Source organism: Leucoraja erinacea, chromosome 22 (assembly GCF_028641065.1).
Source record: "Leucoraja erinacea ecotype New England chromosome 22, Leri_hhj_1, whole genome shotgun sequence".
NCBI classification, from domain to species: Eukaryota; Metazoa; Chordata; class Chondrichthyes; order Rajiformes; family Rajidae; genus Leucoraja; species Leucoraja erinaceus.
In genome coordinates, this window is record NC_073398.1 from 21,518,312 (window position 1) to 21,544,831 (window position 26,520).

At 40.4% G+C, this 26,520-nt stretch overlaps 1 protein-coding gene across 8 annotated transcripts in view; it reads left to right on the forward strand.

Moving 5' to 3' along the window:
- The window catches only part of LOC129707784 (voltage-dependent calcium channel subunit alpha-2/delta-1), a 492,487-nt gene that overhangs the window by 340,264 nt on the left and 125,703 nt on the right, over positions 1-26,520 (forward strand). For all 8 annotated transcript variants that reach the window (XM_055653085.1, XM_055653086.1, XM_055653087.1 and 5 more), the window contains 2 exons: positions 14,882-15,040; positions 18,542-18,646. In XM_055653085.1, coding sequence (XP_055509060.1) covers positions 14,882-15,040; positions 18,542-18,646 — 264 coding nt within the window. The remainder of the gene's footprint in view (positions 1-14,881; positions 15,041-18,541; positions 18,647-26,520) is intronic.

Below are 26,520 nucleotides of genomic sequence, written 5' to 3' on the forward strand. Positions count from 1 at the left end.
TAATGGGCCTAAATGGAATGATCCCAGGCAACAGAAACTAACAGAGCACTACAATGTTTCCTCGATTTTGTGAGATTGTAATATCTTTTCAGACATTCAGCACCATCTGTGTTTTTTCAGGACTGCACGCTGCTTTTGTTCAGATGCTTAGCTGCTCCTGTCTTCAGAGTCTTTCCGTACTTTAAATGGGCTGAATCAGCTCTGTACTGAAGTAATGCCAGCGCTAACTCCATGTTGGTTAGTGTGACCCCTCAGCATCAGCTTCTGGCGAGAGAGTGTTTGAGAAAACGTGTACTGTTTTTCCCTTTCTCTTTGCTGTGTTTCCTAGCAGTCCAGTGCTAAAATGCACTGAGACCACAAAGCTGTCGCTGATACCACTGTGCAGGGATTTGTGCATTGCCATCATTTATCAAGAGGGGGCAATCATCTTTGGCCCTTGTGTGAATTGAGAATTTAGGGGAATTAAATAGAATGGAAATGAAATGTGTTAGGGGACAGGTGAATGTAAAGGTCTGTGGATATGATGAGCCATGGAGGGTGGCACAGTAGTGCAGCTGGTAAAGCTGATGCCTCACAGCCCCAAAGACCCAGGTTCGATCCTGACAAGAGGTGCTGCCTGTGTGGAGTTTGCAAATTCTCCCTGTGACCGCATGGATTTTATGACCAAAAGCATAGGTCATAAAATATCTTTATTCTCCACGGAAGGACGTGTGATCTAATAATAAAATCCAATATTTTAGCAAAGGACATAAATTCTCTCAAAGGGAATTTGATAGCTGCTTTATGTGGGGACTGCTGTATGAAATGGGGACTGAGCATGACATGGGGGTTAGTCCAGTTGGCTCCTGTGGGATAAACAGCTTCCAAGAATTGGACTATTGTGACCTGACACATTGAAATTACACAACACCAGCAGTGGAGTCTTGCAAATTCTCCCTGTGACCGCATGGATTTCTTCCGGGTGTTCCGGTTTCCTCCCACATTGCGGGATTGTAGGTTAATTGGCCTGTGCAAATTGCCTGTAAGGCATAGGGAGTGCATGGAAAAAGTGAGATAACTGAACTGGTGTGAACAGGTCATCGACGGTCGGTGTGGACTTGTTGTGCCGAAGGGCCTGGTACCATGTTGTATCTGTTAATCAATTCAATATTTCCTGTCTGACTATTAAGTTATGGGGAAATGTGGGAATGGACCATCCTAATCAGTTCCATCCCCCTGCCTTCTCTCCAAGTCCTGATTTTGCTTTTTAAAAAAAAATAACTGCTAATTTATTTTTGCATCAGCCATAACTACAAAGAGATCAGTCACACTGTTATAAAAATACACAATATGTCCAAGAAGTCAATCTGCATCTGTAAAGAAATAAAAGGAAACACCATTTCATTCAGAGACCATTGACTTGAAACATAGACCCGTTTCGCTCTCCACAACTGCTACCAGAACTGTTGAATATTTCCAGTTTTCTGTTTTTATTTTTGTCTTCCAAAAGCATTTCTGCACCAATTTGGTTTTAGGCAGTCAGCTGTGTTCATTGTTCCTTTTGTCACCTGTAGTTGTTGCATTTCTGCTATTTCCATCAGTCTCTTGTAAGATGAAGTTGGCTAAAAACTAATTCCACACTGACAGCCTGAAGCTTGCTTTGTAGCCATGTCACCATGCTGTACGCAGTTTCTCAACTCCATTCCTCTGAAGTCAACAAAATTAGTTTTGGTAGTACTGAAGGCTGCTGAGATTGCTATGTAACTTTTATGAAGTATAGAGCGTTGAGGTTACTATGAAACACATCCACCATGGGAGTGAATGTTGTGGCAATTGTAATCTTGCGAGAAGGAATTTACATTAAGCTGACATCCGACCCAAACACCACTGCTGAGAGTGCGGCAAGACTCCACTGCTGGTGTTGTGTAATTTCAATGTGTCAGGTCACAATAGTCCAATTCTTGGAAGCTGTTTATCCCACAAGAGCCATCTGGATTAACCCCCATGTCATGCTCAGTCCCCATTTCATACAGCAGCCCCCACATAAAGCAGCTATCAAATTCCCTTTGAGAGAATTTATGTCCTTTGCTAAAATATTGGATTTTATTATTAGATCACACGTCCTTCCGTGGAGAATAAAGATATTTTATGACCTATGCTTTTGGTCATAAAATCCATGCAGTCACAGGGAGAATTTGCAAACTCCACACAGGCAGCACCTCTTGTCAGGATCGAACCTGGGTCTTTGGGGCTGTGAGGCATCAGCTTTACCAGCTGCACTACTGTGCCACCCTCCATGGCTCATCATATCCACAGACCTTTACATTCACCTGTCCCCTAACACATTTCATTTCCATTCTACTTAATTCCCCTAAATTCTCAATTCACATAAGGGCCAAAGATGATTGGCCCCTCTTGTTAAATCTATTACAGCAATCTATTACTGTTTAGCTTCTTATTTACCTTGTAGTGTTGAAGATCTTAATCAGGTAATTTCCTCCATTGTGATAAAAACGCTTGCATTTCAAGTACCTCTTCATAATAATGGCGTCCCGTCTACAATAATGGGTCAGTTAACATTTATTTAATCCTTCTGTATTAAAGCAGATTATTGGTTGCCCTCTCCCCTCCCTGATGGATATCTACACCTCCCGCTGCCTTAGCAGGGCAAAGAATATCATCAAAGACAGCTCTCATCCTGCGTTTGGACTGTTCGACCTGCTGCCCTCTGGAAGGCGCTATAGGTGCATCAAATCCAGGACTAATAGACTCAGAAATAGTTGCTTTCCGAAAATTATAACTACTCTTAATTCAAATTCACACATGCAGTGATTTCACAGCCTAACACCCGGACTCCCATCTGTATATATGTATATAGCGCCGCAAAATTGTGCACCTATCCACCCCCCCCCCTTCTCCCTTCTGTTTTTTGTTTTTCTGTTTCATGTTTTTTGTACTAAATTATATGTATGCACTGAGTACGAGCAGCTTTCAATTTCACTGTACATGTATAATGACAATAAATGGCATATCTATCTATTATGAAACTTTGGCTAAAAGATCTTGTGTAAGTTCAAGAAAGAACTGCAGATGCTAGAAAAATCGAAGGTAGATAAAAATGCTGGAGAAACTCAGCGGGTGAGGCAGCATCTATGGAGCGTTTCAGGTCGAGACCCTTCGTCAGACTGAAGGAGGGTCTCGTAAGTTCATACCCTTTTTCATTCTTCAAAAATCAACGGATTCTCTGTTTTGTTTGAACTGTGTAATCTGGCAACATTTTATTTGTGTTTAGTGATCCATGTATGTGCACACTTCCTCTCCCTTGCATTTAAAGTCTTGCTGTTTAAGGGGCAGTCACTTTCCTCCTTCTAACCTCCTGCTTTATGCCGCATGTCTGATGGTCCTGATGGGCCCATCGTCTGCTCATTGCAGTCCGTCACACGCTCGCACAGAACCTTAGGGAAGGGGCCTCAAGCTGGGTGCTGCTGAGGCCCTGTCCCCCAAAACTCCCTGACAACCTTGTGTGCACTAACAAATGATTAAAGACTATTAACATGAAACAATGTGGTTTGTATCCTATTTCAAACGAATGAATGCTCCGTTCCTTTGACATAAACCCACCCACTGGATGCATCCATGTACCCTCTCCTCAGGGACAGTGACAGTGTGGGCAGCCGGGTGTGATAATGTCCTACCTCCAGCACAACTCCAATGCCACTTTTTACTGGAGCTGCATGGCAGTCCAATACGTTTTGAGACAAAGGCAGCCAATTGCGGGAGGTGTCCATCAGAATGGCTGCCTGTCTACCAGTAAGATTCAGCTCAAATGTTTTCTTGAAATTGGATTGAGCTAAACTGTGAACCAGAAACAGTTGGAGAGCAAGTGGAACTGAGTTAATCAGTTACAGAGGGACCAATGCCAAAGAAGAGTGGACACATAGATCAAAGGGATGGTGAGGGATCAAAACAGTGGAAGGTGATTAAGTGGATCACTGGAGGGATTGCTTTTCTCCAGAGATGCTGCCTAATGCCCCTGTCCCACTTAGGAAATCTGAACGGAAATGTCTGGAGACTTTGCGCCCCACCCAAGGTTTCCATGCGGTTCCCGGAGGTTGCAGGTGGTTGCCGGAGGTTGCAGGCAGTGGAAGCAGATAGGGAGACTGAAAAAACCTCCGGGAACCGCACGGAAACCTTGGGTGGGGCACAAAGTCTCCAGAGGTTTCCGTTCAGGTTTCCTAAGTGGGGGCAGGGGCATTACTTGCCGAGTTTCTCCAGCATTTTGTGTTTACCTTAAGAATATCGATCAGGAAATTGGTAACATGGAAGGTAAAGGCAAGAACAGCTTTCAGGTGACAACAGTGACGATGTGGCAAGGTCAGATAGAGGTCCTCTCTCCAGTTTTATCTACGCCAAATGTGAAGCATTTTCATGCACTTCGTCCACAGGCTCAGAATTGAAACAAATACTTGAATGAACTGTTCCAATTTATCAACTGAAAAATGTATCAGTTGAGTTCTTTCTTCAATCCATCATGTTGAATAGACTTGCAGAAAAAGGGATTTCAGATTTTGAGGAAGAAGAGATTGACCAGCGAATACTGAAGAGTAAATTTTCAACAGGATGCTAACGCTGTTAAAAGGAATATTGTTGGAATTTTTTTTTGGTTGTACCAGTCTCGTTCATTGTCATCTTGCATATCATCCAACAAAATAGAACTGATATTGGTGAAATGAAAATAGTTCTGTATGTTTAAAAGTACATTTGCACGAATAGCAGTCATGTTGAAAACATCATCTATGTTGCTTTTAATTATCTCAGGAATCTCCTTTCCAGCAACAAAATAATTAAAAGTAAACACTGAAATAATGGAAGGGAATTCTGGTTAGCAGTCATAAGGTCATGTGATAGAAACAGAATTAGGCCATTCGACCCATCAAGTGTACTCTGCCATTCGAGAAAGGATGATTAGTGTGAGGAGTTGGTAGGTTTGTCTGGCCCTCTTTATGAAGGAACTACTTGCAATCTTCAGCCTCTTTTTGTTTTAGCATTTGTACCATTGTACCGGACAGAGTTTATCCTTCAAAACACACCATTTACTCTGCTAGCTCCTGTTTGAGACTTTCGACTGAACAAAATATAAACATGACTAAATATAACAGATGCCAGAAAAAATAATCCAGCTTCTTTTTATTATTGTTTATTTTTCTAGCATTATCCATTGTGCATAATAATAGATTTTCTCATAATGCCTCTGAACTGTGTGTGGATTTGTGGCAGTTTGTAAATGCATGCCATTTATTTGACAGTAAGTGCTTAATCCGCGCCATTATGCACCTACATTCAGCTGTGCGGTGATGAAGAATTATAACAGGTTTCCTTCCCTTAATGTATGTTCATGTAAAGTAACCCCGTTATCCTTTGACACCATTGTGGAATAAATAAACAAAATTGGTAGGAGAAAAATCATGCTGATTTCATGTGCGCTGTGCTGAAATGTTATTTTGGCAGGTTGTCAGATCCTTTGTCTGTATCAGATGCAATAAGCTCACCTCGACACAGGAACATTTCCACTGATAACGTTGACAGGAGCCCATTCCATCAGAGTGGCTGGTGAGCTAGGCAGGCAGCTATGTTTAAATACACTTGGTTTAAAAATAGAGGCAGCACTAGATAATATCAAATATTTTTAATGTCCCTGGTTGAAATACATTCTGATAACACAGTGAATCTTTTGACTTGCACAAACTAATTTTGTATATTTTCGAAACTGATGAAAGCTTTTTACTTAGGAACCAGGATTTTCATCATTCCATACAAGAGCACCTGGTGATAGAATCTCTTGTTAACACGAATACATTTTATTTTCAAATGCATTGTGCAGATCTTTTCATAACACGCTCATTTTGTGGATTCTTATTTTCCCTCCTGCCTATTTTTGATGGAATTATAATCCCAGTATTGCATTCATCAATATTCTGGCATTATTTTTTCTATCACTGTTTGTGTTTAGAGTTGAAGAATTCTGTTCCCAAACATGACAATTGCCCATTGCCACCTAGGCTTAGTCCCTCTTAATTTCCACCTTTTCCAATATTTTGTTCATAACGGAAAGAAAACAACAGGCTACTGATCCCAACAACTTTGCCTATTAAACAGAAATACCAGATGAGGATGCCTAATAGTAATTTAAATTGGTATGATTTAATATATTTCCCTTGATTATGATATTAATTACATTCTATCAAATCAGCTATTGCTAGGAACTGACTCTGTGCTGATGCCTGATGTTAGCCTTTCCTTTAGGGCAATGACAGCAATTTGAGGCTCAGTAATTACCTGCAGGGAAAAAGCTTCAGGCCAAGTATCCATAAAATGCTGTGCATCTTCTATCAGCTTTTATTAAGAATACTGAGAAACTCTAGCAAATGAGGCTGCTAGCTGAATGTTGGGTTATGTTATAATTTTTTTTAGAAATGCTGATAAAACAAGCTACACTTGAGCATAAATCAGCCTCTGTTTTTGCCAATGTTATTGCATTGAGTGTGTTTTATCGAAGTGATCGGTAATCTTTGGGTGAACATTGCAAATTAAAATGTTCAATATTCTTTATAATACAATATTGTAATAATAAGACTTGTGATAGCTGCATTTGCCTTAACCATTAGGATTTCCCCAACATTAGCTTTATCAAAACGACCTGCAGATTAATAGCTTTTGATTATTTGTGTTCCATCAGGAGATTATTGCGACTGACATCATCTTTAGTCTTATGATCCTTTGTAAAATACAAAAGTCTAATGAAAGATAGGTGGGCCGAAAGTCCTGTTTCTGAATTGTATCTCAAATCAAATAATTGAATGTTCAGCATCTGAGACGCACTGCTGAAGTTGTAGTGGAGACAGATCCGACTGTGGTATTGAAAAGGGAGCTGGATTTATATCTCAAACAACTTAATGTTCAGGGGTTATGAGCAGAGGGCAGAGGAGCAGGTCTCGTGAAATTGCTCATACATAGATCCAGAATGGACCCAATGAGCCAAATAACTTCTGAGAGTCTGTGCACTATTAAGCTCATGCCCTTCAATCAGTGCAACTCCATAAAAACAATAAATTCCAATACAGTTAACTTTAACTATTTAAAGCGCTAGTTTGCTTTCAGATGAAACCATCAGGTACCTTTGTGATCTGAGAAATAATTTTTGCCACCTAAATTTTTGAATGGAGCCAGTATCAGTGCAGCTTAACAGCTCCACAATAATTATCATTTGTTGTTCATAAGAAGAGATATAAAACAGCACACAGTGGTGCAGTGATAGTTCCTACCTTACAGCACCAGTAACCTGGGTTCAATCCTGACTACGGGTGCTGTCTGTATGTAGTTTGTATGTTCTCTCTGTGACCGGGTGGGTTTTCTCTGGGTGTCTCGGTTTTCTCCACATTCCAAAGACGGCAGGTTTCTAGGTTAATTGACCTTTTTAAATAAAAACCTAATTTGTAGTTTACGGGTGATCATTGGTCGGCATGGACTCAGTGGGCTGAAGGGCCTGTTTCCACGCTGTATCTCTAAACTAGACGGTAACTGCAGTATAATTATCTGGCAACATATTTTAAAAACATGAAAGCTAGGCATTAGATATAACAACAAACGAGCATTGGTGTGAGCTGTGGCTGTTTAATTTTGAAGTTGAAATAGATCATTTTGCCTGAGGGGTTTAATGAGGATGTTTTTCAAAGATCAGGCTCTCTAGAAAATGAATAATTTTGTCCCCAGGGTCTGATTCAGACAGCCTCAGGTTGACAGTCATCAGCCTACCTGAAATATTATGACAGGGTAATGAATCTCAGTGAATTATTTGATGAAATCTGAGGCTGTTGAACGAGCTGATCAGACTCTACCTGGGTCTCAGTGCTACTTAATGACAGGAAGCATTTTGGAGCTGCACCGTGCTGAGTGCCACCTCTGGAAGGCTCGTTTTTCTTTTGTTCAGTGAAAATGACAGAGAAGCGGCATCAATTGCATGCATTCTCATGTCAGCCAACAATCATGGGTGAAAACCTCCTTTGGCAAAACGACGAGCTGTTTTCCAAATCAAAAACACATGAGAGCTTGTGCTTCTTGGAGTTATTCTCCCAGCGTAAACGGAGCTCCTGATAAGCGCGCAGACTCTGTGTAGAGTTTGTGAGTTCTCCAAACCAAATTAATATGGTTCATAAATGGAATGTATTGCTTGGTTTAATATGTATTGTTCTCCCCACACCACACTTATTGCTCTGAGCAGTTCCAGTTCCTGTGAAGATTCTTGTTGGTGTTGAGACAAGCATGTAATGGCACTGAGTGGCGATAAGCCTGCACCGTTGATTAATAATTATTGATTCTTATTAGAAACATAGAAAACAGGTGCAGGAATAGGCCAGTCGGTCCTTCGAACCAGCACTGCCATTCAATATGATCATGGCTGATCATCCAGTATCAGTACCCCGTTCCTGCTTTCTCCCCATATCCTTTGATTCCGTTATCCCGAAGCACTAAATCTAACTCTCTCTTGAAAACATCCCATGAATCGGCCTCCACTGCTTTCTGTGGCAGAGAATTCTGCACATTCACAACTCTCTGGGTGAAAACGTTTTCCCTCATCTCAGTTCTAAATGGCCTACCCCTTATTCTTAAACTATGACCCCTGGGTATGGACTCCCCCAACATCATGAACATTTTACCTGCATCTTGCCTTCCCAATCCTTTAATAATTGTATATGTTAGTACCAAAGACTAACTCATTCTTGCTCAGTGAACAAGTCATCTCATCAACTGTTCTCTCCTGCACTTCATGCCCCCCCGCCCCCCCCCTTGATATCACACAAACTTTACGGATAATATAAAAGCGAGATCTAGTTGAGGAGGTAGTTTTTAATGTTATTGTATGCAGGTGACTGAATTCAACTGAATGGGAACCATGGGCAGGTGTGTAGAGAGGTGCAAGCTAGCTGCTGTAAAGGCAACAGTGAGTTCTGGATTCAGGATTCACTGACGATCGTATTTTGACAAATCACTTTTGCGCCGTTGAATGAAATGTATGTGGAAGAGACACTTGTGTAACTGGTGCATGGTTTTCATATATGCCGCAAAAACAGACAAGCCAAACGAACAACACAATTTACGTTATTGTAACAGCATTCTTTTTTTTGTGGCAGAACTATGGTGTACAAATGCTTAAATTAATATAAAAGACAAAAAAAAAATGTCTTAACCCCTGTGAAATAATGCTGTTTCATATCCGTCTAATGGGATGAAATGGTTCCTTTCTAATAAAGTAATGACTTCAGAATTAAGGGACAGAAGTTTAGGGGTAATATGAGGGGGAACTTCTTTACTCAGAGAGTGGTAGCAGTGTGGAATGAGCTTCCAGTGGAAGTGGTGGAGGCAGGTTCATTGGCATCATTTAAAAATAAATTGGATAGGCATATGGATGAGAAGGGAATGGAGGGTTATGGTATGAGTGCAGGCAGGTGGGACTAAGGGAAAAAAGTTGTTCGGCACGGACTTGTAGGGCCGAGATGGCCTGTTTCCGTGCTGTAATTGTTATATGGTTATATGGTTATATAATGTAATTAAACTGTCCTGCATTATTAAATATTAATATTCAAATATAAATGAACAGAATATCTGGGCATTAGCCAGATATTGTGCAGCTTTATATCAAGCTATGGTGTTTCATATTGGTCAGATTCTGGATTAAAATATATGATTAAAAATTGAAACAACTTGGATTATAAAACTCACAGAATTCACAAACGACATTTATGCAAACCTAAATAAATCGGTGGAATGGCTCTCCCTAAATTTCTTCTCTATTGCTGGGGAACTAATATTAAAAATTTAATCTACTGGATGGACGATACATGCCAACAAGTAAACTGGTTAAAAATGGTGAGGGAAGATTGTTTGTCTTTCAATATAGGTGTGATTCTTCTCTCTCCAATACATCTGAAGAAATCAATGTATGAGATAATCCACAGCAACTTACGAATCTGGAAACAGTTGAAATCAACCCTTAAATTGAGACATTTCTCTCTCCTCTTACCAATCGCCAATAATCCCTCATTTAAACCATCTACTTTAGACAAGGCGTTTGTACAATGGGAAAGCCTAAGAATTAAAAAGCTGGGAGACCGTTATGAGAAGGGGACCTTCCTCCTGTTTCAAGAATTACAGCTGAAATATCATCTGAAAGGTAGTCATTACTTCAGATATCTTCAAATACGAGACTATGTGAAAATACACACGCAAGATTGTCACTCCATGGGTCCAGATATACCAGATGAATGCATGAACAGAAAGGCGGATACAAATAAGTTAATATCCTACTTCTATAAATACCCTTTTAAATGTACATATCCCATCGTCGGAAATAATTAGGCGAGCATGGGAAGACGAATTGGGTTTAACAATTTCAAAGGATAGTTGGGAGGAAAGTCTTTTATATATACATTACTGTTCTCTTAATGTTAGGCACTCCCTAATACAATTTAAAATACCGCACAGACTCTATTATTCAAAGTCTAAACTGAACAAGATCTTCCCAAATGTCTCTCCTAGCTGTGATAAATGTTTCCTCTAAGAAGCAACTATAACCCATTCCTTTGTTTCCTGCACAAAATTATAAAACTTCTGGAGGGGAATTTTTGATATATTTTCCAACATACTTAAAATGTAATCCCGACATAAAACTGATCACACTAGGTATGTCAGAGGCCTGTTCCGAGCTAATGATATTTCAAAGACATTTCCTTAACTATGGCCTAATAACAGCAAAAAAAAATTACTTAAATTTTGGAAACAGACAATGTATTTCTACAGTGAAGATGTGGATCACAAACATGTCCGAGACGCTACATTTGGAAAATATAGGGCTTGTCTTGGCAGAAAAACCAGATCAATTTCTTAAGACATGGACACCCTTTACCGAATTCTTACAACAATAGCATGGTGCAACACAAATTTAAATTTAAATCCGATGCTGGGTTGGGTGAGGCGGGCGGAGGGGACGAGGGGCAAGGTATATCTCCACTTTTCTTTTTCTTTTTTCTTATTTCTATATCTTTCTGCCACACTACTTTGATAGTTTAGGGGATTCTCTTTTGTTCTTCTTCAATCTATTGTAATTGTAATTTATTTATTTAGGGGACAGTGCATATTAATAAACATTTACATGTAATACGCAAGATTGTAGCCAGTAGCTAATTTCCATCTTTAGTCCCTCTGGTAAACAAGGTAAATACATCACAACACATTCAGTCAATAAGAGAAGAGACAAAACAGAAGTCAAAAACAAAACAACAAACAATAAAGTAAAAAAGTAACATTAAAAGAGTACCATAGGATAATTTTAAGGTAGATTATGATTGCAGTTTTGATTTTGCAGTAACCATGTTTTTAGATGTTTGGTAAATGAGGTTGGCAGATCCCGTATGACGCATGGTATCGCGTTCCATGTCTGCGACGCTCGATATGAAAATACTGACTGCCCAAAGACACTTTTCCTAAACGGGACTATACAATCACCCCTGGAGGCCGCTCTTGTCGACCTATTTGTGTTTTTCTTTATGAAGTTCTTTAACGGAGGTGGGGCTAGTCCACGGAAGATTTTGTAAACCAAAATCAAGTCCGAATATTTTATTACATTTTCCCAGCTCAGCAGATCAAATTTCTTCAGGATGCTACAGTGATGGTACATTCTGGGCTTTTTGTCAAGATTTTTTAGGGCTTGTTTATAAGCAATTTCAACAGGCTTTAGTGTGGACTTACATGCCAGTGACCAAGTTGTTATACAGTAGGTCATGTATGGCACAATCATTGCATTAAAATATAGTTTGGCTGAATCAATAGTTAAATTATTTCTAATATATCTAAAATTGGACAAATTAAATTTAATTAAATTTACTGTTCTTTTCACCTGTTGTTTGAAACAGAGCTGTGAATCGATCACGATTCCTAAATATTTTAACTCGTGTACAATTTTAAGTTTTGTTCCATGTACAAACACATCAGGATCTCCATCAGTACTTGCCTTTTTGGAGAAAAACATACAGACAGTCTTTGACACATTAAGATGTAGATCAGAAAACTGCAACCAGTTTGACACATTAATCATAGCAGCTGATAGGTCTTGTGCAGCTTGATGTTTGTTTTTGGCATGTACATACACAACTGCATCGTCAGCATACATCTGGCAAGTTACATTTGATGTACAGCTACTTGGTAGATCATTAATGTACAGACTGAATAATAGCGGTCCCAAGATTGAACCTTGAGGTACACCAAGAGGGTTTTTAGAAGTTGCAGATTTACTGTTGTGCACTCTAACACATTGTTTTCTCTGTACCATATATGACTCAATCCATTTCATCGTGCTCAAAGAGAGGTTAAAATAGGACAATTTGATCATCAAGATCTGGTGGTTCACAGTATCAAAGGCTTTTCGTAAATCAAGAAAAACAGCTCCCATAACACCACCTGCATCAATTTTGGACTTCATATTTTCCAAAAGGAAGCAAAGTGCCGTCTCAGTGGAGTGAAGCCAAACTGCATTGGGTTTAGGGTATATGGACTATTGTTTAAATGTTTAATTATCTGTCCCGCAACCCATTTTTCAGCTATCTTGGAAATTGCCGGGAGAATGCTTATTGGTCTATAATTACTAATTATAGTGGGGTCTCCTGATTTTAAAATTAGAGTTATTACTGCAGATTTCCAAGAATTTGGGAATACACATTTGTTTATGGACTTGTTGACGATGCTGGTAATTGGAGCAATGAGTGACTGCTTATGAGCTTTAAGAAACATTATATCCATACCAAAAGCATTTTTGGCTGAGACACTTCATTCAAAATAAGAACCGGAGAAGCAGTGTTCAGTGGCATAGCATATCGGACTGCAGAACAGGAACTATGAGTCAAGTTCTTCACAGAATCTATAAAATACGTGTTAAGGGCTGTTGCAATCTCATTTGGATCATTAGTCAGATTTTCATTTAGTTGCAACTCCCTAATGTTCTTGTTGGTGATATTATTTCCAGTTAATTTCCTTATGTTTGTCCAAATCTCCTTAGCATTACCTCTTGCGTTGCTAATAACATTAATAAAAAAGTTTGCCTTAGCATTCCTAATTTCTTTAGTGACTTTATTTCTAAGTGAGGTAAATATTTGTCTATTATGTGCTGCTTTTGTTTTCAGGGATATCTTAAGGGTATGGTCTCGCTGTTTCATCAGTGACCATATTTCACTATTTAACCAGGGAAGATGATTCTTTTTCCGTGGTTTTGGTTTTATCTTTTTCATAAAACAATTCATTGTTTCTTGAATAACATTACAATTTTCATCAACGTGTTCATGGTTAAGGTGATCAGACCAGTCAATTTAATTCAAGGCATTTTCCAGGTTTTTTGTTTCACCCTTGGGTATTCTTAGTTGCTCAGACCTTTTACTGGAGTGACAGGTGAACCTATTTTTTGACAGTTTTCTTGAAAAGAGGATCAAATTATGGTCAGAGAGACCTGTAACCATATTGTATGTTTTTTGTATTCTGTCATATTTGTTGCTGAAGACCAAGTCTATACATGTTTCTGATGAGCTACTTATTCTAGTAGGTCCTGTAATTAAAGATCTGATTGAACTGTGAGAGATCAAAGCTATTTGTTATTGATTTTAATCTTTTCATCATTTTCACATTCTACTTTTTTTCTTTTTTGTTCTCTTTTTCTTTTCTTTTTTCATTTTTATAATTTAGGTTATAAGGTTAAAAATGAAGCTGTACAATAATTGTATAATTTTAGATGCTGAATGTTTTATCTCTGTACAACTGCTACTAATAAATACATAAATAAATAAATAGAGATTGATACAACTAACTTTATGAAAATCATTTGTCAAATACAACGTTATTCTTTGTCCACCCTGTTCACTTTTGTATTTCAGCCAAACTTGTATTTTGTACCAAATTGTGATTATTATTGACAAAATTAGAGAATAAATTTATCGTATATTCATGGAGATTCCCTTTAACAACAACAAAAGCTAATTTACACTTTAATTAAATTACTTTTGTCTGGTGTACAGTATTTATTAGTGTACAAAACAAAGGTGCCCAAACATTGCTCTCTATTGAAATGTTGTTTGCAGATTGTTTGAGTGAGGGTATTAGACACAGTGTGGAAACCGACCCTTCTGCCCAACTTGCTCACACCGGCCAACGTGTCCCAGCTACTCTAGTCCCACCTGCCAGCATTTGGTCCATATCCCTCCAAACCTGTCTTATCCATGTACCTGTCTAACTGCTTCTTAAATGTTGAGTTGGTCCCTGCCGCAACTACCTTATATGACAGCTCATTGCATACATTTACCACTCAGTGATAATGATTTTCTATTATGTGTTCAGATTTTCTAATGGGACGTGTGTTGTTTTATATTAAAGTATGCAATATTTAAGAAGTGCTTAGCTGCTTTTTAACAATATGCTGCAATAAGCTGCTTTTTGCTATCCTAAAGCCCAGATATGTACCAAAGCATGACTCCATAGCATATGATGCCTTCAGAAATTGGAGTTAAATGAGCCCAAGGAGGGGTTCTGTCACAATCTGTCATCCAGTTGCACAAATTTCCCATTGGCTCCGACCACAAAACCAGAATGATCAATCGATGCTCAATCGTTCCCCCTGAGATCCATTAAACAGCACACGATAATGATTCACCCCATCTAGCCTGGTGGTTGTCTGTGTGGTTTAGCCTGCATTGGCTGTGTGGTTTAGGTTGTGTACTTACTAATTGAGCATTGAAGTGTGAGATTAGAATTATTTCTCCTTTTTTATGACCTATGTTCTGATTTGATTTCTTTAAACTTTTGCTTTCAGTTCAACAACATAGCAAAATCTGTGAGCTGCTTCAGACACCTTGTGCAAGCTAATGTCCGAAATAAGAAGGTCCTCAAAGATGCAGTTAATCAAATACAGGCGAAAGGAATCACTGATTATAAAAAAGGCTTTACATTTGCTTTTGAGCAGTTGATGAATGTAAGTACACCCAATCTATTTGAAATGATTATGACACCACGTTGAGTTTAGTTTTGAAGTCAGGCTGTATGTTTGTTATGCATGTTCAATTTTGCAACAATGGAATTATTGCAAATGATTCTGGTAATAATTTTAAGGATTTAAAAGAGGAAGAAAATAAAAGCGGAACATCTTTTGAGTGATCAGTGAGCAACCCGGCGGCAATTAAATTACATTTTGTTCTGAAACATGCTGTGATTTTTAAAAAGAAATTAACAATTAACAATATGAGCAATGGACCAAGCAAATTTTTATTATTGAGATTCGGCATTCTCAGAATCAGATGATCAGACAGCATTGAAGGTCTATTCCGCAGCACATTGTGGGAGAGTTATTCATCTGTTCCACTCACATGTTTTTCCCCCCACACCGTCATTTGAATGTTATCATTCAATCTGTGTCCATCGTTCTTTCACGATAACTTACCATATATGGGAATTGTCACCTTGTCACTTCACATTCGGTTACCAGTATATCTTCAAACTGTATCATCTGATTACCGACACGCCCCTGGAAACTGCTTCGCCCAATTTACCTGATTTCTTAACGCTTCCATTGATCGTGCCAATAGTAACAAGAGCTGCCAGTGGAAGTGATACCTGCTGCGACACGATTCCAGATGATGTTCCCTCCTGAACATTTCAGTCTGGCAGCAAAGGTACACAATGCCCAGTGAAGGACGCACCTGCCATGCAGTCCGTGCTAAAATAGCTTTTCCACATTGATAGGTAGGATGAGATGTACCTGATCACGAGGGGCATGGATAAAGTGAACATTCACAGTCTCTTTTCCTGGGGCATAGGCTTAAGGTGAGAGAGGGGAGATTTAAGAGAGACCTCCTGGGTGACCTTTTCACTCAGAGGATAGTCTAGATCTGGAATCAGTTGCCAGTAGAAACCTGTAGAAACAGATACAACTTAGCTTTTTTAAAAGACATTTGGATAGATATGTGGATAGGAAGAGTTTATATGTCCAAATGCGTGCAAATGGGATAACTTGTCCAGTAAGACAACTTTGTTGGTATGTACAAGTGGGCCGAAGGGCCTGTTTCTATGCTTTTATAGGTCAATGACTTCATGACAATAATGACAGTCTGGCATTCGACAGGTGACCCTTGGTCGGCGGTCGATCAGAGTGTGGGGGAGAGGGGAAGAACAATTGACCTGACGTGGGGGGGAAGAACAATGGAGGGAGGGAGGGAGAACAAAGGGGAAGCCGGCGTACTTTGAAACTTTGCCAGCACCGTAGGTGGCCGCTATTTGTATACGCTGGGTACTACGGAAGCAAAGAATTTCACTGTGCCTTGTCGCATGTGACAATTAAAGTTCCAGTATGGCCATTTAACCTTCTCTGTTCAAAGGAAGGCTGTTTCTTCGACTCTTTTCAAGTTTAACGCCAGTCATTCCAAGTATTCTCTGTCGATCCAATTGTCATTACAAACATAACAAAGAAGCTAGCATCCAGACCATGAATCCTTGTTGAAATTGGATATGTTCCATTCTGTAAAGTCCAGAAGTAATACAAGGGAATCGAGGTAGTTCAAATGTTGGAAATTCCTTAAGTGTTTGTGTATATTATCAGCGTGTGTATTATCAGCATTAATTTTAAGGTAGTACTTTTAAGAACTGAGGAATTCTACTTGCAGAGCTTGCAATGTATAATGAAGCAGCATTTAAATGACCAAACTCTGTGTTCAGGCTGCATTTAACCAATAGCTGTGGCAATGGTCCAGTGCAAAACCTCTTCATGTGGCCACACTTGCATTGTAGATGTTTTGTTGAAACCAAGAAAATAAGGTGATAAAAGTATTAGGGGTTGAAGCAATAATGGAGTATCATTATCAGGTGGGTGTCCAGGTGCTGGATTCATATCTATAGATGTGGTTAGAAGCTCGTTTTGATGCGACACAGTCCAAAATATAATTTTGTTCTGGTCCTTTAACGGATGGAGAGGCAAGGCCACTGAATCTAAGCAAAATATTAAAATAGCATTTCATTATTTTCTATGTTCTGAGGGAGCCTCATGAAATCTATAGCAATCTTACATTTATAGCTATAATATGCCACATGAATAGAATTCACTGGATACAGATTTGGCTTAATGGAAGGAATCCGAGGGTGTTGGTAGAAAGATGTTCTTCTTGGGCGTGATGCCTGTGACTAGTGGTGTGCCTCAAGGATCAGTGCTGGGACCATTGCTGTTTGTGGCTTATCTGTGATTTGGATGAGAATGTAGAAGACATGATTAATAAGTTTGCAGATGATACTAAAGAGGGAGGTGTCATTTTGAGAAGTCAAACCCGGGCAGAACCTTCACTGTGAATGGTTGAACCTCTGGGAGTGTTGCAGACTAAAGGGGTCTCAGAGTACAGGTACATAGTTCCCTGAAAGTGGCATCATAGCTCAGGTGGTAAAGAAGGCTTTGGCACACTGGCCTACATCAGTCAGGGAATTGTGTATACAATTTCGTACATTATGTTATAGTTGTGCAAGACGTCGGTGAGGCTGCATTTGGAGTATTGGTTTCAGTTTTAGTCACCTGCTGTGGAAAGAATGATCTTAAGCTGGAAAGAAGTGCAGAGAAGATTTATGAGGATGTTGCCAGGACTTGAGGGGCTAAGCTATAGGGAGAAGTTGGTCTTTATTCCTTAGAATGCGGGAGGCTGAGGGGTGATCTTATAGAGGTGCATACAATCATGAAGGGAATTAATAGGGTAAATGTAGTCTTTTATCTAGGGTACCGTATCATGAATCAGAGGCTAGAGGTTAAAAGTGAGAGGGGAAACATTTAATATGAATCAGAGGGGTGACTTTTTCACATATAGGTGGGTATATAGAATGAGCTGCTGGAGGAGATAGATGAGTCAGGTACTATAACATCATTTAAAAGAGACTTGGACAGGTGCATGGATAGGTTTAGAGGCAAACACGGGCAAATAGACCTAGCTTAGATGTGGCATGGATGAGTTGGGCTGAAGGGCGTGTTACTGTGCTGTATGACTATGATTATGATTACTTCTATTAATTTGGCAGATTATTGTCAAATAATTCAGATGAGTAGGCTATTATCTTCCACAAGTCCTTTGTAATGTTGGTTGACTGCCTTCGAGAAGATCGTATAGTGAAAAATGATATTTGAAGAGGACTTGAATCCAATAATGAGGCATTTCTCTTTGGTTCCTACCTTTACAACAAATTACTTGGATATTAGGGAGGATATAATTTGTCTTGGGCTGTTTGGTACAAAGCCTCATCAACAGAGATGGTGTGGAACGTTAAACTTGAAAAGAATATCTAGGATAAAACTCAAACTTTGTAATAGAATCATCCGACAGGCTTGCAAAGCTGGATTGGAGATCAAGATGTCTGAAATATGTACCGTTATTTAGTTATATCATGCTGAGTGATTTAAGTGCAATTTAAAATTGAAATTGAATAGATGTTCCCTATTATTTCTTTGTAGTTCAATGTATCCCGAGCGAATTGCAACAAGATCATCATGTTATTTACAGATGGCGGGGAAGAACGAGCCCAAGAAATCTTTACAACATACAATCAGGAGAAACAAGTAAGTACTTGTAAAGCTTATTAGTTTTGATACAAAAATACCGTGGCTCCAATAATAGAATTGATTTTGACAGTATTGGCACGGATTCCAAAATTTCCAAATTAAAACCAGGTGAGTTTGGTGCAATAAGGAGCACTTTGTAATTCAATAGGGGGCATATTTTGTCTTGTTTGCAGAGAATTTAATCCAGTTTTTCTTTGGTCCCTATCTCGATCCAAGTATTATTTGGAATAACTTCAAAATGTAATGACATTGTAGAATTATTTTCCACGGGAAAACTGAAACAATAATTGGAATTCCATTAATTTTTACCAACACTTTACAACATAATTCTTTGTTATTTTAACACTACTTCTCCTATTCAATTAGTGTGCTTGTCAGTCAAATAATATTAGTTCTGAAACACTATCTAACCAAAGCAAGGCATCACCAATGCATTATACATGAATCGAGCAAATTCCACTCGGATAAATAATCTTGCCACAAATTTTGTCTGTAGATTTGAACAAAGGGCACTAACTCCCTATAAGAGTGGCTAAGCTTTGAAATCAGATAGGCAGTTATTTGGAGTTGAGTTATTTCCTTCTGATTCTCATTATTGGTGAATCTTTCAATTTGCCTCTATTTCTGCATTTCACTTATTTTAATTTATGTACTCGATTCTTCACAGAATTTGGGGATCAGTTCCTAGCTAGGATGTTTCATGGCTCTTTGTCTGTGATGGTTGGTGTAACTGCTGTTCCTGGTCACACTGGTCCAAGAGGATGTTGCACCAGGTGGGCTAACTTAACCCAGCAAGATCCCGTGTAAAGGCCCACAGAAACATTGCAGTCAAGAGACAGTGTAGTAAACACGGAAGATAGGCACAAAATGCTGGAGTAACACTGCGGGTCAGACAGCATCTCTGGAGAAAAGGAATAGGTGATGTTTTGGGTCGAGACCCTTCTTCAGACTAACACTGTGTAACTAACTAACTAGTAAACACTGTGCAGTTTGCTCTTATCTTACTGCAAGATGAGAGTACTGTTATTCATTTTTGATTTGCTCTTTTACTTCTTGATATTTTCAAATTTCACTAATTTTTCTGGGCTCATCAACCTTTTTTGTTGCGTGCAACCACAGTGGAAAGACTATACATGATTACAAACAAGCTGTCTACCATACTCAGATACAGGATGAAGGGAATAATGATTAGTGCAAGATAAAGTCCAGTAAAATCCAATTAAAGATAGTCTGAGGGTCTCCTATGAGGTAGATGGCAGCTCAGTGCTGCTCTCGATTTTGGGATGGGGTGGTTCATTTGCCTGATAACAGCTGGGAAGAAATTAAATCTGGAGGTATGCGTTTTCACACTTTTTGTAAACTAGCATCTACAGTTCCGTGTTTCTTTTCATTGGTTCTCCTTGAATCCAGAAGGCTGATGGTTTGGGGATGGGAAGTGCTTTCTCATGGGGAAATAACTTTATCCACAGACAATAATGCTTTGCCGAAGTTGCATTCGATAAAACAGAGTGGCTGTTTGCACAGATTACTGACCATTTTTCTTAACCTGGTCAATGCCAGGACTAACCAAGCCATTTGTGTAAGTGGTTTCCACTTATATTGCAAAGGAACAATTAGTAGAAAATAAACTTTGAGCAGGACTGTGAATAAAGCATCAGTTTGATTTGGAGTAAAAAACCCTTTGCATTTCAGATTTAGATTTTAGTCAGTCAGCTTATTGTTTAATTTGAAGCTGTCATCCAATCATTTTAACGGTATTTATCCCAGGCGATTCTGATTAGAAAAATAGAAAGATAGTACAAAGTGCCTGGAAAACGAGCAGTCATTTAACACAAGCTGCTGTTCTGTCATTATTTAGCTCTTCCCAGATGTGATGTTATGTTATGTTTGCTGTATCTGTGTATCAGTTGGATGTATGCCGATTCTAAAAGTGAACATGAACTTGCAAACCTAGCAAACTGAAGACTTTTCCAGGAAACTAAATGTTTCAGAGAATCCTCTGTGATGTTGCATATATTGGGTCATCTGATGACTGGAAGCTTGATGTACATCTTGTCTTTGATACAAAATGTAAATAAATAAAGCCACATGGCCACTTTAATTGTAACCTTTGAGTGAGAGCCAGCAGCATTTTAGTAAGATAGACACACAGTGCTGGAGTAAATCAGGGGGACAGGCAGCATCTCTGGATAGAAGGAATAGGTGACGTTTCGGGTCGAGACCCTTCTATTATTATTTAGCTGCTTGCCAACTTGAACAGGCACTTGTGTAGCACTCGTGTTCCTTCCCATCTCAGAGTCGAGAATTGTGATCTCCAGAACATGCCTGTTACACCTGGCAAGGGTAGAGTGAAGTTCTGCATCCGACCTCTTGATCAATATCTAGCAGGAATATTCATTCACATTTGGTGGGAGAGGTCCTCTTCCCTCATTTGATGGGTTCTGAGAAATTCTGAAGTTCTAATACAATACAATACAATACAATACAAAGCACTTTATTAGTCCCCGAGGGGCAATTTAAAGGGCGCATTACAGTAGCTTTTTAAAAAGGGACACAATCAACAAACATAAGCAACACACGAAGAGACAAACATTCAAAGCTACCCTCTGCACTGACCGGTCGACCACACGAGCAGTGACCCGGAAGGCATACTGCAGCCATACATACAAAACGAAAAGATCCGAGTCACAACATAATTTACATTAACATCCATCACATCGCTGTGATGGAAGGCAAAAAAAACCAAAAACTTCTCTCTCCACTGCACTCTCCCCTCCCCGCCCCCCCCCCCCCATGTCAGAGTCAAAGTCAAAGCCCCCAGCTGGCGATGGCGGTTGTCCCGCGGCCATTAAAGCCACGCCGGGTGGTGCAAGGTCGCACACCGGGTCTTGGTGTTAGAGCCCCCGGCGTGCGCTCGCAGAGTCCCGCGGCCATTCCAAGCCGCGCGGGGCGGTGATGTCAGGCCCCGCTCCAGGAACTCTTCAACCCCGCAACTCGGCGGGAGAAGTCGCCGTTGCGGACGCCCCGAAAAGCGGTCTCCCTCCAGGGACCCGCGGGCTCCCGGTGCCGCCGTCCGCCAGACCCGCAGTTGCAGCCTCCGAATCTCCGGAGATCGGGCCGCAGCAGCAGCAGCGCTCCACCACCGCTCCACCCGCTCCGGACTCGGCCAGCCCCGCGACGGTGAGTAGTCCGCAGCTCCGCAACTGGAGTCCACGGTCGTTCCTGCCGGAGGCCGCTCCACGTTGCCCAGCCTCAACGACAACGGAGACCCGACAAAGAAAAGGTCGTGTCTCCCGTGCAGGAGAAAGATTTTAAAGTTACCACCCCCCACCCCCACCCGCACCCCCCCCACACACACACACCCCGATAAAAAATAACAAAAAACTACATAGAAACGAGACAAAAATAATAAAAATGCAGACGGACTGCAGAGGCCGCTGCTGACGAGAGTCGCACCGCCCACCTCCTAACACAATTCTCCATCCATTGGTTGGTGAAAGTTAATTGCAGATCTGCTGATATCGTAGCCAGTCGGAGTGTTCATCCAACACTTCACCACACTCTCCAGATAAAGGGAATTAAGGTAAGATAATTGATCAACATATCCAATACAGTGGCACAGCGGTAGAGTTGCTGCTTTACAGCACCAGAGATCCAGGTTCGATCCTGACTACTGGTGCTGTCGTTATGGAGTTTATAGGTTCTCCCTGTGATCGCGTGGGTGCTCCAGTTTCCTCCCACACTCTAACGATGTAGAGATTTGTGGGTTTATTGGCTTTTGTGAACTCCATAGTGTGCAGGATAGAACTAATGTATGGGTGATCGCTGATCGACGTGGATTCAGTGAGTCGAAATGTCCTGTTCCAATGCTGTATCTCAAATCTAATCTAAAACAATCCAACATAATCTACACATTGCAGATCAAATTACAGATACAACATTTACAGGACATTTGGAATCGGTGCATGGATAGGACAGGTTTAGGGATATGCGCCAAACGTCAGCAGGTGGGACTAGTATAGATGGGGTATCTTGGTCGGCATGAGAAAGTTGGGCCAAATGGACCTTTTCCGTGCTGTATGACTCTGACTCTAAAATACAGATACACCAGAATACAAAATACTGTAGATCCTAGGCATCTGATCCACACCACTGGTCAGATTCTTTAAACTTTACTGCTGCATCTTGCAAGCTTTTGTTTCATTAAAATAGCCATGGAGGTATGTATTCTGTTCCTTTTGAAGCGCCTTTTTGACAGGTTGTACTTGGCTCTGTTTATTATTTCACACTATATCTCCCCTGTAAGGCATCTTTCTTTAAAAAAGGCAGTGATCTTTATTGTATTATCTTCCACTGGGAGGTTTCACTGAGGCTTCTTCCAAAATTAGCTGTTCTTGGCATTATGTGTTTGTTGCAAACAAGCTAAAGCAGAAGATAAATGTTTGTTTCACCTTCATTGGTCATGCTTTTGATTGTCAAATAAAAGTCTGATAAAATGCACTAAGAGCGAACATTGTAAATTAAATCATTTTAAAGACTAACTGACATGTTAGGGGCAGTGGGTTGCCTTTTGGTATGTTCAAGCCTTGCAGTGAAATGTAGGTGAGAAACATATTGATTTATTGGGGCCTATGACGTTGAACCAATTTGCAAATCCTCTGCTATCTTCAACAGCTGCGGCTCGCCTGCAGTCCGTCTGTTTTCTTTTGTCTTGTTCTAGTTAAATTTTAGTTTATTAGGTTGTGCATATGTGTGTGTGTGTGTGTGTGTGTGTGTGGGGGGGGGGAACATGTTTTTTTGTCTCTTCGGGGGAATGCGACTCTTCTTGTCGTATCCTCCTTCTCTGCCTCTGTCTGCGCTGAGGCCTAATGGCGGAGCTGGTGGCCTCCAACTGCAAACTGACCTCAAGGCTCTGGAGGCAGAGCCAGCCAGGACTTACCAACGCGAGGCTGTCCGAATTCGTAGCTGAGGCGGCGTTCCGGTGGTGGTGGCCCGGCTTCGGGGCTTCGCGGCTGAGGCGGAGTTCCGGCTGAGGCGACCTGAATTCGGGGCTCAGCCGCGGGCCCAGTGGACGGCATCGTCGGGAGCTCGCAGGTCACAGGTTGGTGACCTGTTTTTCCGGAGCTCCTGCAACTACAGCTGCGTCCGCTGGACTGGAAGGTGGCAGCTTTGGCAGCTTCTACCACCCCAGGCCACGGAGCTTGAACCGGCCCATTCGCGGAGCTCAGTTGAGCTGCGGGACTTATTCACCATCATCCAGTGGGGTCACAACATCTGAAGCCTGGATCGCCTCCGCACAGAGGGAGAACAAGGAGGGAAGAGACAGAGACTTTTTGCCCCCATCACAGTGAGGAGGTGCCTGGTGAACTCACTGTGGTGGATGTTAATTTTGTTTATTGTATGTTTTGTTATTTATTATCATATGTATGACCGAAGGGTCTGAATGACAATAAAGGAATTCAATCCAATCCAAAAACCTCTTGATGTGGAGTAACTAACGCAGATGGTTTTGTAGTAGTGGGTCTAAAATAGCCTCAAATTCATCCCCAACATGCCAAGAATGAGAAGATACCTCCATCACTGACTATAATATGACCTCTGCGAACCCCTTCAGGCCTTTGTTCCTATTCTAGCCAATGCTATGCCTGAGGCCACCTTTACACACCCCACCATACCCTCCTCCCCATCTCACTCATATTCCCATCCGCATTCTATCACCAGCTGCAATTTAAACATCAAGGAATTCAGCCACTTAGACCTTGCACTTTGCAACTCCTTTGCCGTGATTTATTTTGTATATGAATTACTTGAAAGGTTTTAGTAAGTTTTATACACAATTTTTCTGCGCCCTGGGCTTTATGCCACAAGGTAAACACAAAAAAACCATTTCCCAAGGAGAACCCAGAAGCAAGGTCACGAGTCTTCAAAGGGTTTTCCAAGTAATGCAAATGAATTGATTGCATTGACATCTGAAGTCATTCAATTGGTTGTGCTTTTGCTTCTAAGAGGGTTGGGGGAGGACAATGGAGGACCTGGCTTTGGTGGAACCGCCGTGAGGGCGGGGTGGGTGAAGGGGAGAACAAAGGGGGACCTGGCGCGGATACTGTGTATACTTTGCAACTTTGTCAGCGCTCTTATGTGGCGACTGTTTGCATACCACGGGTATGCAAGCAAAGAATTTCACTGTGACCTGTCATATGTGACAACCAAGTCTTCATTCACTCATTCAAGTCGGTCTTGAACACATACATTTGTGCTGGAACCTCTGCGGGCGCCTCAGGAGGTCTGCTCTGAGGTGCTATTTCAGATGAAACTGGAACATACGAGACCTTGCGTGGCCTCTTGATGGATGGAAGCGACGCCATTCTCAAAGAAAATGCGATTATATCTGGTGTCCTTGCCAATATTTATGGCTGTCAACAATTGATTAATTTGTTGTGTGCAAGCTAGCTCCCAAGATTCCATGCATTTCAAATTGACTCTGTTGGTTGTAAAGCATTTTGAGATGTTGTGAATGGGATGTGATACTGTAATCCCCATATCAATGCAATTCATTATGGTGCAAATTTCCAGCACATGTCTGATGTATTTTGTAAAATGTTTTGTCACTCTTCCGTGCCATTGATTTGAACTTTATATTAACCAAAATCAAATCCTGGTTGATTCAGGCAGCAAATGGTTGATACTGGATTCTGAGGGCAGGCTTTCAGAAAGCTTGGAAGCCATTAAGACAGAAGTCAAGTTTTACTTATGAGTATGAAGTAGGAAGATAAATAAGGTGATCCAACTATGAGTAGTCTTATCAGTTGATCATTTATTTTTGTTTTTATGTTGTAATGTACAATATCTCAATTTCATCTGTATTCAGTATACCTGAAAGAGGGCAGAGAACACAAGGCAACATAATTTACATTATATCTTTCAGTGGCAATAAATATTTATTGATTGAAAGATACAGCTTGGAAACAGGCCCTTCAGCCCATCAAATCCATGCTGACCATTGATCATCCATTCACACTGGTTCTATGTTTTCCCATTTTCGCATTGAATCCCTACACACCAGGGGCACCTTACAGAGGCTGAAACCGTCACATCTTTGTGATATGGAAGGAAACCAGAGCACACAGAGGAATGTCACAGGGAGAACATGAAAACTCCAGACTGACAGCACCCTAGGTCAGGATCGGTCCTGGGTTTCTGGCGCTGTGAGGCAGCAACTCTACCAGCCGCCCCTTTGTGTCGTCCTCTGTACCACTGCACCTTCCTCATAAAGTAGCAATTTTACCAAATTTTAAAGTTTAAAAAAACCAAGTCTGCAATTTATCCCATCAGATAAAGCATAAAAAGAAGTTTAATTTGACACCTAATTCACTTTCATATCTTCAGTATTAAAAAAGTTATGGCCATTTTCATACTCGGAAATTAGCATCTTATTTCCTATCGCTTTTCCATTGACTTAACACAAAAGCTGTGATCGAGGACAGTCAAAAGCCCATAACATTCTTAAAAATCAAGAACTGAATGAAATTTTCAGTTATTATAGATTGAAGCATTCTGAAACAAATATAAAACATCTTACTTGGATGACCTGAAATTAAAGCATATAATTAGTTAATTATCTAATTGTAGTTAATTACAAAATTGCCCGTTGTGACGGAAATAGTAATAAACACCCAGACTGCCTTGAAAATTCAAAAATGTGATATTCTCAAGATCAGAACTTTAATATTATTGTATTATATGCTGTAAGTCCGTAACAGATAGGTAAATAAATTACAATTTCTAGCAATAGACCAAGTCTTTATGAAGAAGATCAGTTGCTAGCTGGTACATTGGCATATCATAATCAGTAGCATCATCATACTCCTCAG